At 42.3% G+C, this 12,736-nt stretch overlaps 1 protein-coding gene across 5 annotated transcripts in view; it reads left to right on the top strand.

Moving 5' to 3' along the window:
- The window catches only part of ARHGAP17 (Rho GTPase activating protein 17), a 41,647-nt gene that overhangs the window by 9,988 nt on the left and 18,923 nt on the right, over nucleotides 1–12,736 (top strand). For all 5 annotated transcript variants that reach the window (XM_084296134.1, XM_084296130.1, XM_084296133.1 and 2 more), the window contains exons 2-4: nucleotides 7,558–7,597; nucleotides 11,630–11,734; nucleotides 12,535–12,611. In XM_084296134.1, coding sequence (XP_084152260.1) covers nucleotides 7,558–7,597; nucleotides 11,630–11,734; nucleotides 12,535–12,611 — 222 coding nt within the window. The remainder of the gene's footprint in view (nucleotides 1–7,557; nucleotides 7,598–11,629; nucleotides 11,735–12,534; nucleotides 12,612–12,736) is intronic.

Genomic DNA, 12,736 nt, shown 5'->3' with positions numbered 1-12,736 from the left:
TTTCTATTCCTACTTCATTGTTCTGCCTCTTCTGTATTTCCTTGTTTTGCTTTTTGTGTTGAGTTCAGTTTGGTTCCTTTTCAGAGGCTTTCACTTGCCAGTTTTATGAATCCCCAGACTTAAAATAGACCTGTCTGGACAGTGTATTAAATTAACAACAGTGTTAACTTTGAAATGTTCATTTGGAATTCTAGTTTTTTTTTTTACACTTACGCAATGTAATATGTAGCTTGAAATGTCCTGCCGAAGTCCAAAACCGTACAAATGTGCCCCAAAAAGTTACGATTTTGTAGCAGTTTGTTGTAGTTTGCTCATTCTCCTATTGTATATTTATCCTATTCAAGCATGTCTACACTGAAAAACTTTTCTATTTGCAAAAGATAGTACTGCTTCTTCTGGTCTTTTGTAATGATTGACAATGAAGGATTTCTGGTTTTAAAGAAGTCAGAAAACTCAAGTATTTTTACTTAGTGGGCAATCCACTTTTGTAGTAGCTGGAGCAGAAAGTAACATCTCGTGTGAAAGTTCGGGCTATGTTTGAGCTGTGTTTTTCTTTAATCGTAAGGGAGTTCTTGTGTCAGCAGGTAATCTGGCAGGGGAACTAATCCTTGTCTAAAATTAAAAGCTGCCAAACCCACAGGTAGGAAATAACTGAGCCAGTCTTTTATCCAGAAATGTCACTCGCCGGCTTAACTCCGTGTTTGCAGAGGTACGGCTGACTTCGGCCCTGCAGCAGTGCCCTCTCTCTCTGCTGAGGCGGTGTTTCCCGAGCTCTCCTTCCATTTATTCCTATCCCTACCCCATGTTCATAGGCTTCACCTGGTGGTGAAGTTGATCTGACCAAAAAATGGGTTTTCTTCCAGCCCAGTTATTTTTCATCCCTCTGGGCTGGCTGCGGCGCAGCAGCGGGACGAGCGGGTCCCCCAGCGGCTCAGCTCCTGGCGCCTTGCTGCAGGGGACGGATCTCATCCCAGTGCTCAGGAGGGAGAGGAGCTGGAGCAATCCCTCACCGTGGGGCAATAGCGCTGTGACCCCGGCACACCCAGAGCCTGGCTGCCCTTGGGGCGAGACCGAGCGCCCTGGTGGTGCTGAGCGGCTGCTGCGGCCCAGGCAGGCAGTGGGAGTGCCCGTCCCCACAGCTGTGGTTCCAGCCTCCTGTTCTGCAGTTTTTCTGCCCTGCTGCTTTTTTATATCAAAATTGTAAACCTGGTTTTAGATCAAATTACTTTGGGGAAGCAAAGCTTGCTTGGTCTTACATGAAAATAAAGTTTTAGATGTAAATAAACATTGGGCAGCTAAATGTTAAAAATAACTCTTTACCAAGATATTGTGTAAGGATGTTTGCATACATCGTTTATAAATTAATAAACTGATATGTTTGGAAAGGTCAAGTTCGTAGTAGTGTTAAATATTTGAGCTCACTTAGCATGAGAAATTTATATGCTAATACCTAAGGGGAAAAAAGGCGAGGCGTTGAAAATACGCTGTGATTTGATCAGCTCGGGAGATTATTCTTCTGTATCTTTACTTTGTGTTGGTCTCAAATTCTTTGTTTCTTTTTCCCCACTGTTTTTTTTCACTGCTTAAAGTAGGAGCTTTTACTTTGGTAGAAACATACGACCACTGCTAGATTTCATCCTGACTGGATTTAAGCATCTAGAGTTTTAATCCCTCACCACAGCATTTTGCAGAAGTACTAATAGCTTCTGAAGAAAACGCAAATCAAATGTACCTTAAAGAGAAATCACATTTTGTCGTTATGTCCTGATGTATATTCTCGGTGGTGGTTTTCTGTTTGTTTTTTTTTTTTTTTTTTTTTGAAAGTGAAAAGGAATACAGGGAGAGCTTCACCAGCTAAAGCTTTGTAATGGTATGAAATAGAATAGCAGTAAGTATTCAGTTTGCTGGGACAACAGTTGACTGAAAGCACTCAGCAGTACATTTTTATTTGTAACCAGAAGTTTAAAAACTATCGGACTGAAAGACTGCTCACTGATACGTGACTTCCTCTATTAGGACAAAATTGCTTTAAGTCTGGTTTTGCATTTATGCCACAATTGTAGTTCTGTCATCTAGAAAGTTCAACTTAAATTTGTCTCTGATTTGTAGTGTGTGTGTTGCTCGCAATCACCTTGATTTGTTAGATAAACTTAACTGTTTAAGCAGTATTTTTTTCCCTCAAACTGTAGTATATGTGGTTTAATTCTCAATATCAAATACTAAAATCTGTTTGTTTCACAGGGAGGGGTTTGCAGTTCTGCAGTGTGGTGTGGGCCTTGCTGCTGTGGCTGTGCCTCCTAGAACAGCCCTAAAATAGGATTTGGCTCGGGCTGCGGTTGTCCTTAATAGCTAAATTTACTGCTTCGCCTGGGAGAGGAGGCCTTGGATCCATTTCACTTAGTAAGGAATTTCAGATCTATTAATGCGAACAGGCTGTCATGGGCTTCCCTGCGACTGAAGGCATGGTCTGCTTTATTTCCAAGATTATCTTTCTAAAGCCTGCTCTGCCTTTAATTTGAGCAGACAGGCTTCATTCTTCAGAACCGGGTGGCTGAGATTACAGAGAGGTCAATGTTGTAGCTTCTAGATAGAGCGGTCGGGCAGTTCGATGGAGAAACTCAGTGGAGAAAATGAAGGAAGGCAAAAGAGTAGAAATAGTTGTCTGTCTCTTTATGGAGTCCCAAGTTGTAGTTTTGCACCTACTGGGGTTCTGAAGATGCAGATCTTAAAGAAGCATTTTGGTGCTTCGGAGGTGACGCACCATTTTTTAGAGAATTTCTAAAGGAAGCACAAAAACTGCTGTAACCACATGAGTTAAAATTGGTGACTTGAGCATCATTTAAGCATGAAAAACAGTTCTCCATCACGGACTTCCCATAGGAAGTCAGTTTGAGGGTTATCTCCTCCAAAACAGGAACCTTTGGTTTTGATTTCTGCTACTGCCACTGAAGTCTCCACAGTCATCAGATTTACAATGACCACATTTTTAATACTTGTGCAGAAATTTATATTGTTAATTTGAGTGAAAAACAGGGGTAATGGGCAGGCTTGAAGTCTAACTGGTGGCTGGTTGCTAGTGATGGTCACTAAACACTAAGTAAATATTGAAAGGTGATTCTCATCTGGCGGTTGTTGTGAAGTGATGTTAAAGCTTGTTTAAAAATAACTTACAGAATATTGGTTTTGAAAAAAAATCACCTGCAGTGAAGGTTGGTATTTGTAGCTTTACCTCCAGTTTGAGTGCTACTTTTGTCATGGAGGCAAGTCAAAGGGGATTAATTAGAGGCTTGTGTAGGGCAATGAACTTGGTTTCTGTGGTGTGAGGAGTGCACTTGGCCAAACGTTTTTGCTCTGGCTTGTCCTCACGATGCTGCGCAGGTTAAACCAAACTCCTGTAGTATATCCAGAAAGCTGAGTATTCCCACTGATTGCCAAAGGAAACAAAATACTTCCTCAGTAATGAAGTGCTTTTTGAAAAGTGCCCTTTAATGTACACACTTACAAAGGCCACGGTCGTAGAACTTTTTGCTTTCCAGTTACACACGTTTCATTTAACATACTGATGTTAAAGATCTCAGCTTCTGGAAAGCATACAGAAATACAGAACATGGGTAGGATATGGGGAACAGGAAATCTGTGTGTTACAGCCTGTATTGTTTTAAAATCTAGTTTAGGTAATGAGCCTTATGTGAGCTTGGCTGCCAGGGAGGAGGAAGGGCTGGAGCGTACCTCGCGTCTGCTGAGCAGGAAGATGAGGGGTTCCCTGCATCACCTGCATTTCAAGGAAAGTCCAGAACAAGTAGAACTTAAGAAAGATGCTGCCATAAGCGACGATCTGTTTCATGTTTGGATACTGATTGTAGCAGTCACTTTTGATGTAGAGTAAATGGCACTCAGGTTCTCCTGGGCGTTGGTGATGTTCTCCTGTGCCTTTGTTGGAAAGGGGTCGTTGAGTTCGTCTTGTTCAGGTCTTTCCCCGAGGGCAGCTTTCTTTTGATTTTAAAGTGATTTGACATATTTAATCGTTAGGCCCCATAAAGTTGGGTTATGTGTAGTTCATACTGTTTAAAAAGGCAGGCTGTCCCTGCAATTTAGTACAGTGCTGAACTAAGCTGCTAGTCCCGAAACATCTTTAAGTTATATTTGCTACAAAGTCTGGTCTAGGATTAAAAAAGCAAACCATTTAGAAGGGAAGTTGTCACCTAATTCTGGATGCCTTGTTTTGGAACAGGGCTGCTGATTCTTCCATTTTTCCTGGCACCAAGTCCTGCCTATTGTGCTGTGGAAGCCGGCAGGATGTGCTGCTAGCACGGCACCCCGCAAAGGTGCTGCAAAGCGTTAACGTGCCAGCAAGCGCTAATCTGGTTACTCAGGGTAACAAACAAATACTTTAAGGAAAATCAAACAGCCAGAAGGCTAGCTTTAATTCAGTCTCATGTTTCGGTGGGTATCTCCTCATTTCCACTGAAGGCTTTCCAGGGTTTGGGAGCGCAGACTCGTCCTTTCGTCATGACACGAGCTGCCCTCCCGGGGCATCACCTGCTGCCAGCTTCGCATCCCGGCCTCTGGGTGTGAGTCAAGGTTTCTGTTTCCACTTTGATACTTGAACTGAGTCACTTGTTCTGTTGTGAATGCCCAAGTTTTTATGGCTCTGCATGTCAGGATTGCTCTTGTTCCTTCCTTGTTAGCCTTTCGGGGGTGTAAATTTCCACTGGTTTTGTAGCTTTGACCTGCTCCGGAGATCTTCCCTGGTGAGTACTGACGCCTTGATGGTGGACAGGACTCTGCTGTGAAGCCAGGGAGATCTCAAACATTGTTTAGATGAAGCTTTATTTTTTTTAAACTTTCCAGCTCTGGTTTAATAGATCTCATTTATTTCATCCATGCATATGTAAATTCTTGCCCCAATAAAGGTAAACATTTTTATCTCAGGAATTCTCATTCGCTGTTTCCAGAGGTACCAGGAGCCGTGCGCTTGGTTTGCGTGCAGTGGGTTAATGTTGTGCTCATTCCTTGCAGAAAACACTTTGGAAGTGATGTTTCAAAGGAACTCGGTATTTATCCTCTGTATGGGTTGTGGGGATGATTCTAGCTGCAATATGCCATTGCACGTTCACCATTTTGTTTTTAGCATCAGCCTTTTAACAATGGCACTGCTGAATGTTACTTGAAGATCTTTGTACCAGCCATCTCATGTAGAAGTTTTTGCCATAACAGTGTCCTGCCTCGAGGTGTAGCAGGAAGCTTCACCTCCTGTCCTCAGAACCCCACCTTTCCCAGGGGACCGGCTCAGCCCTGCTCGTGATGCTCAGCTGCCAGCCCAGCGGCTGCTTCGTATTTAGGCCATGCAAGGAGCTGAGCAGCTGCTGTGTGCCTGCTGTGCCACTGGGTCCTGTGCTCAGCTCCTGTTCCCAGCTGTGGGCATCCCACCATGCAGAAGTGCCCACGGATCCTGCATGATCAGCATGTTTGGGGCCTCCTGGCACGGCAGGGGCTCCGCCGTGCTTTTCCTGTTAGTAATGGCTTGCAGGGGCATCCCGGTGCGATGGTGAGTTAACTGTTTTGATGGCACGGAGTCCAGCTGCTGGGAATGCCAACAGCCGTGTAACCTTAGTGAGAGGCCAGCTGTGTTTGTGGCATTCTCGGGGAGAGGTTAGGGCGGTGGGCTCCCAGCCAAGGGCCAGGGACCTGCTCTGATGGCCTCCCAGAGCCCGTCACAGCTGGGGAACTTCTCTGCAGCTGCATCTTCCCCTTGCTAACCAGCTCGTGATTCCAGGAGGCACTGTTCCTCTGTTGCTTCATGCTACCTAGTAGGAAAGGCGCAAACAAGACGTAGTAAGGGGTAAGTAGCAGTGGGAAAAAATATTTAGCATAGATTTGCGAATTCTTTAATTAGTTGGCAGAATAAATTAGCGTCCCATGGAGCTGCAGTTAGGCATAAACTTAGAACTAAAAGCAGTAGCTCCTGCTGTGCCGAGGTAGGCAGGTACCTTTGGTGCTTTGTCGCTTTTTCCCTGTTGACGGCTCAGCAAGGAGATAAAGGCCGTGCTGCTGTCACAAGGTTAAGTTTTCTGTTTCATGTCAGTGGTCACTGAAAAACAATATTATTTAGTGGCTCTTTCTTGGCTTCGTTATTAAAGGTGGAATGTGGGCCTGCAGGAAGGGTGAGGTCTTCCCTCTGCGTTTCCAAACCTGACATCATCATAAGTGGCTTTTCTAAATCAGCTCTGGCCTGGGGACGCTGTGCTGCCACAGCCGATGACTGGTAAAAACAGTCTCTGACTTCAAAGGAGATCTGGATTTTCTGGTTGTGACCCTAAATACTTGATAAACCAATCACATGTGCAAAGGGGATTGTTGTATACACAAGAATTGTTTTGTACAATGTTGCATAGTCTGCAGGTAACAATATTTAAAATGAAAATGAACTTCTGCCAGCACTTCGTGTAAATTTCTTTACTTTTTCACTCAAATGGGTACTACTACCTAGGGAAAAGCAGGGGAGGGAGAGAAATCATACTTTTTAAGAATGTGAGGTGGTGTGCAAGTTCTAGGCAAGTATTTGGTGGGTTTAAATTAATATTGTGCCTAGAGCTGTTCAAAAGCATCCGGTAGCTTTGAAGTAGTATAATGGGAGGATCGTGATCATGGGATAATATCAGAACAAGCCTTTTTTATTCCAAAAGTAAAATTCATTTTGTAATTCCCAATAGTTAAAAGTGAATTTGTAAAATTTTATAGTAACTGTAATTTGGTTATTGCAGCATGGGTGGGAAAAACTGAACTCTCGGTCAAACTGAAAGCTTTTTCACATAAACCTGCATGGTACTCCCTGCTAGTTCATGGGATTTGCAGCAGTTCAGTGCTTTAATGATACATACATATCCAGTTGTAGGTATCCTAAATGTTTTTAGAAATTGTTTTGAATTATGCCATTTGAGGTGGCTGTTTCATTTCATAAAACTGCCTGTTAGGTTAATGTGTGTTCTCCTCTGGTATGCTGGAATTCCTCTTCTGTGGTGTCTGTTTCATATCACGTAAATATGTAAAAGTGGGTCAGCACAGAGGGTGAATGAACTGCTGAAATACCTGCCTCTAATTTGTTTCTCTTGCACTAAGCCAAATTAAGGGCTAGAGTTATTTAAAGGGGGGATAATGTAAACTTTGATTATGTAACATAGATGTAGAAAACAGTTGCATTTTTTCTTAAGCAGATTTCTAGGAAAAAGGAAACATTTGCATTTAAGAGAAGTTTTTCAGGATTCCAGTTTGTGTTAAGTCGTGTGCAGTTTGAAACATCTCTGTACTCCATGCAGTGGATTAGTGCTGTGGGCTGAGAATTTCGGGAATGTCAGGCTTTCCTGAGCACTCTGTGCTGGGCAAGCCATCAACATTTCTTCCTTGGCAGTGGCCAAGAGCCAGTGCTACCTACGGCATGGTGAAGGTGGTGGTGTTGGCAGCAGAGGTTATAATGAGTTACATTTGCAACTAAGCAGTTATTAAAAGCAGTCTTTGACCCTGACCATGCTAATTTGTGTTCTTTTTTTCCTCCCTTAGGGCTGAGAAAACGGAGGTACTTAGTGAAGACCTGTTGCAGGTATCGTAACACAGTTAATATGCATTCTTAAAATTCTGTCTCTAAAGTTTGAGCCATCTGAGTACCCAATGTGGGGGGAAAAACGCAGATGACGTGGATGAAAACAACCACGTCCTTGGCTGACTTCTTAGCACATGAAAAAACTGTTAAAATTTGCAAGGAAAAACTGTTACTTCTCTTTCTTAGTCCTATCATATAGCTTGGTAAAGTGAAAGAAGAAGCTTTTTCTTTTTTCTTTTGATTAGATGAACTAGCTTGTTAAGCTTACGAACCATTAGTGCTAATGACTTGCCAGGCTGTCTGGTGGAGTATGATGAGCTGGGAAGAAGCTATGATTAGGCACAGCTGGTTTCTGTCTTCATTTGTGCTTCTCTTGAAGAGGTCATCTTGGGCTTTAAAAGAAGTGGCGAAAAGCATACCAGCTGCTTGCTAACTGATAATGACTTTTTTCTAGAAGTCTGGAATTGTTCTTAATAAACGTACAAATGCTTCATACTTAGCATGAAATATTCTCAAATCTGTCACCCTGACATTTGTTCTGTTTGCAGACTTGTCATCTTTCTAAAAGTATGCCATCTAATCAAACAGTAGTTTCATGGTGGAATTTTAGCTGCAATTGTTAGATTAACAAGGTTGACTAATCACGTGAAACAAATTTGACTACAGACTTGTTCTTCTACATATTTTTCTTCCTTTGGTTATTTCGTGAAAGGTTCTTACAGAAAAAAAGGGCAGAAGGTGAATTGGCTGGGGAAGTTAGATGTGCTAGCTTCTCCTTTGGACTTGGACTGTAATGGTTGTTTCAAGTCAATTACAAAGCATGTTAGTATGTTTTAAGGTCAAGACCTCTGCAGAAAACACATAGGCCAAACAAATGAGGTGTTACTTTTGTTTCAAATCTCTCCAGCTGTTTGGGTTAAAGTAGAAGGTGAGAGAATGTAATGGCTTTAAACCTGAATTCAGCAAGAACAAGTGAAATCATCTTGAGTAAGGGTGAAATGAGCTGACCTGAAACACTTCGCCCTGCTTTCCAGGGAACTGCTTTGGTTGAAATGTAAATATCTTAACAGTTTGACAATATCATTTTTAATTTCTAAAGGGATGTGTGCAATTAAATGGCAAAAAGGCTGTTAAAACACCTTGATAGCCTTCAAGGGCCCATCTGTTTTCTTGGTTAACGGCAGAGTAGTAACAAGAAGTGAAAGCCAGAAGTACTGCTGCTTGTTGCCAAAAAAATTTTGCAAGCAAGGCTTTCCCAGGCACAGAGCAGACTGGCTACACCCAAGTGGAAGAATTTACTCACTTGTTTGTTTGCTCTTGGGGGCTTGCGGAGGGGAGGGAGGCTCTTATCTAACTAAAGAGCTTAAAAGCACGGGGCTGTTTGTTTTCCAAACATGTTTCACAGTGTTTCTTTTTATATTTGTCTCAGATTTTGACACAGGATTGCCATGGCTTGCTTTCTGTTTTCTGAAGTGTAATGCTCCATTTCAAGTATCTCTGTTAAATGTGTTCCTGCCTGAAGAGAAGCAATGCAGCTCAGTACTGGAAGGGCTTCTACAATAGGCCCACTTTCTGGAATGCCCTTGTAGCATATAGTGGAGCAATTGTTTGATGTCTTTGTTCACTGAAGATGCCCCGTGGGTGCAGACAGTAAAGCCTGTAGGTCACATTTTTCAGTTCAAATGTAGCTTAATGGAGATTAATGTCCTTCGTGGTTTTCCTGACACTTTGAACTAAAAAGCAGATCAGAGGGGAGTCTCATGAAGTTCTGGGGTCATGTTCCTCCTATCAATCATCTGCCCTTTGAATTTGGCATTCAGACTGCCTGGAAAGAGGCTGTCAGGAATATGCAGGCCTTTCTAAGGGGGCGTAAGGCATCACACGTGGCTGACAGAGGCTGTTAGCGTGCTGGGATCTGTAGGATGGTTCAGTTACTGTTACTGTGTTTCAGGTGTGGATAATCACAGAATCACGGAATTGTAGGTGTTGGAACGGACCTCAAGAGATCATTGGGTCTGCCAAAATCATGCTTGATAAACTGTGTTGCAAAAAAGTACTTTCACAATTAGAGGCTGGTTTGGAATTTCTCAGTAGTATTTAATCTCGATGATAAGGCAATAGAAATTAAACTTTTTAGTTGCAACAGTAGGCTGTAAACAGTACAGCCACCTTCATGCAGCTTCATATGGACTTCAGAGTGGACTTTATTTGTAGAGCACAAGCTCAATTCAAGGTGGTGCCTTGTGCTTTCAGAGCAGCCCTTCAGGGGCAGTTTGTCTGCACCTTACTCTACCAAAATAGATTTTACTAAGCTTTTGGAGCAGCCCAGCTTGGATTCATCTTGTGGCTGTTGAGCTGTTAGTCCCATTACCACCTTGTGTAGCCAGTGAGACTTCAGTCTTCCTGCTCTGGTCCTCCAACTCACCAGCCCTCCTACACTGGGTCTTTTTCCACCTTCCCCTTGGACTTGCAGAAGCTGCTGCCAAGCAACGTGGCAGCTCCGAGGCCCAGCTTTGGGTGCTCCTGCAGGCCAGAGCTTCACACAGCTGCTGCTCCCCTCTTCTGGGGGGCCCAGTCCTGTGCGTGCTCGTGCATCCAGGACAGGGCTTCAATGTCAGCAGCAGTGATCCCGTGCTGATCCTCACCCAGTCGGTCTCATCTGCCTGTGTCTCTTCCCATCAGCATCTTCTCCCTCACAGTTTCTCTCAGAACACAGCCACCAAGGCTTGTTTTCAGCCAGAGCTGCTGTCTGTTTAGTATCTGCAGTTTTCACTACTTGCTTTTGCTGGGACCTAATTGTGGACTGCAGTCACTTTAGGGCTATACCGTGGTTATTGCCCATAAGTGTGAAATAAACGTGTTGGGAGGGGAAAATGTCATTCTTACCTGGATGTATATTGTTCTAAATGACAACTTACAGAATTCAGTGTTCATTAGAATGTAGCAGTTTGCTTCTTCTGGAAGAGTGAATATTTCTTGTTTAAAATCTAAGTACTGTGACCTTAAAGATACTTAACAAAGTATAATAACTTAGCACTAAAATTAATGCTCTTGTCAGCAGTAATCTGTATTTATGCACTGATAGGACAGCTGGAGAGAATTATTGCCCTCCTGAAAATGTAACCTGTGTTTTTAGAGCTGTTATCAAAAGCTTGAGTCTGTTTAGATTTTTTTCTGCAGAAATTTACTTTTTAAATAACCATTCCTCCTCCTAATCCTGGGGAGTCATCGAAATGTTGATAAACCACATTCTTTTGGTGCTGTGCTTCGAGAGCTCAGTGCCGTGAACAGTTCTGTCCCAGTGCTCATCGCTTGCTGTTGTTAGCTCTGTAGTGTTCTTTAATACATTGTTCTTTCAAGGGGTTTTATTTCATTGTATATCTTTGTCATATTCACATTCCATGTGTTAAGTCATGTTTCTGAGATACCGTGGTATATTCTTGTCTGTGCATTGATGCTATTTTCTTCCCTTCCACATACTTTTTTGAACCCATTAATCTGTGCCCAAAGATGCTATTTTACTTAGCATTTAGGAACATTGCCCTAGCATTTAAAAGCCAGAGAAGGTTACCTTTTAGCAAGGTTGAAATGCCACAGGTTTGGTCCAATGTAAAGAAATGGTCAGATGCTCTACAATTCTAATTTACAAACTCACAGTGAAAGACTGAGAGTTTTTCCAGTTTTCTTCCTAAATTATTTTCTTGGATATCTGCATGTGCAGTCTGCTCCAACCTGATTCTCTCTTGCTGAGACAAAAAGCAGGGAGAAATTTTTTCTCTCTTCTGCTTCGTAGTATCTTGGGTGTTACAAGTTCCAGCTGAATCTCCACTGAGAACAAAAGCAATTTAAGTCTCTTCCACATATTTTTGCTGTCAGTATGCTGCTAAGCATCTGAACTTCTTTTTAATCTGTAGACCCTGAGAAATAAGCACACCAAAACTGAATGTCATATAGGAGGAAGATTTTCTGCTGAGGCCAAGAAAATAACTTCTGTTTTTTGTTTTCCTCCTCTCTCCCGCTTCCGCCTACTAGATTGAGAGACGTCTTGACACTGTGAGATCTGTTTGCCATATCGCACAGAAGCGATTAATTGCGTGTTTTCAGGGCCAGCATGGTACAGATTCTGATAAGCGACATGTAAGTACAACTGCTCTTTAGTTTGTCTTCTGCGTTTGGAGAAGGCCAGACCATATTCAGACCATGCTGATCAGTCACTATACCTTAAATTATCCAAGAGAAGAAAAACTGTGAAGTCATCTCCCATGTTGACATTATTTGTTAAAGCACTAGCTGCAGTTCACCATCCAGATATACAAACATGACCGTGGAGTATCTTAGTAATGTCAGGACATTGGCTTCTGCAGTGTGCTGAGTACTTACAGCTTTCATAAGAGCTAAGAAAAGATGATGCTCTGTTCTGATCTGCTCCTTTTGTTTAGAATTACCTTTGTGCACTGGTGTCTCAAATTAAATGTAAACTTTCTTCTGTGCACTCCTTGGCTTTACTAAAGAAAGTTACAGGAAGGTTTTCTTGGTGCATTAAAACCAGGAATTACTAATATTCAGCTTTACTCCTTTCATTGAAAAACAGTCCTTCTGAAAACAGGAGTACAGAGAAGGAACCTCTGCAAAGAGATGAACGAGCTAGTTGCTTGAATCTCAAAGCTTTTTACTGGTCTTACAGTAGTTGATGTAAATTTTGGGCCAGTCATTCCAACTAAGAGAAAACACTGCTTTTCAAAGTATCTGAGAAACATGAGTATTGTGGGTTGCAAGTTTTTGTGACTTGGCATTTTGTTAAGGTCAAAGAATGAGGTGCATATGTGTATAATAGAGACCATATGGAATAAGAGAAAAACTTAGTGGGAATGTACTGGGAAAGCTGGAAAAGGTGATTAGCATAAAGGAAACGAATCACTGTTCCTTCTGTTCTGTAGAAAAAGCTTCCTCTAACAGCTCTTGCTCAAAATATGCAAGAAGGATCTGTCCAGCTAAGTGATGAAACTCTTCTGGGGTAAGTATCTGACTTGCTTTAGAAGATGTAGTCTGTTATTTATTGCTTTTAGAGCTCTAATTAGAGACTTTATGTACACAAAGGCTGTTTTCAACCTAATAAGACTAATACTTCTAGATTCCTTC

The sequence above is a fragment of the Netta rufina genome (genome assembly GCF_964035555.1).
Source record: "Netta rufina genome assembly, chromosome: 15".
In the NCBI taxonomy this organism is placed as follows: Eukaryota; Metazoa; Chordata; class Aves; order Anseriformes; family Anatidae; genus Netta; species Netta rufina.
The sequence above is the reverse complement of the archived record's forward strand: the minus strand, read 5'-3'. Positions and strand labels throughout refer to the sequence as shown.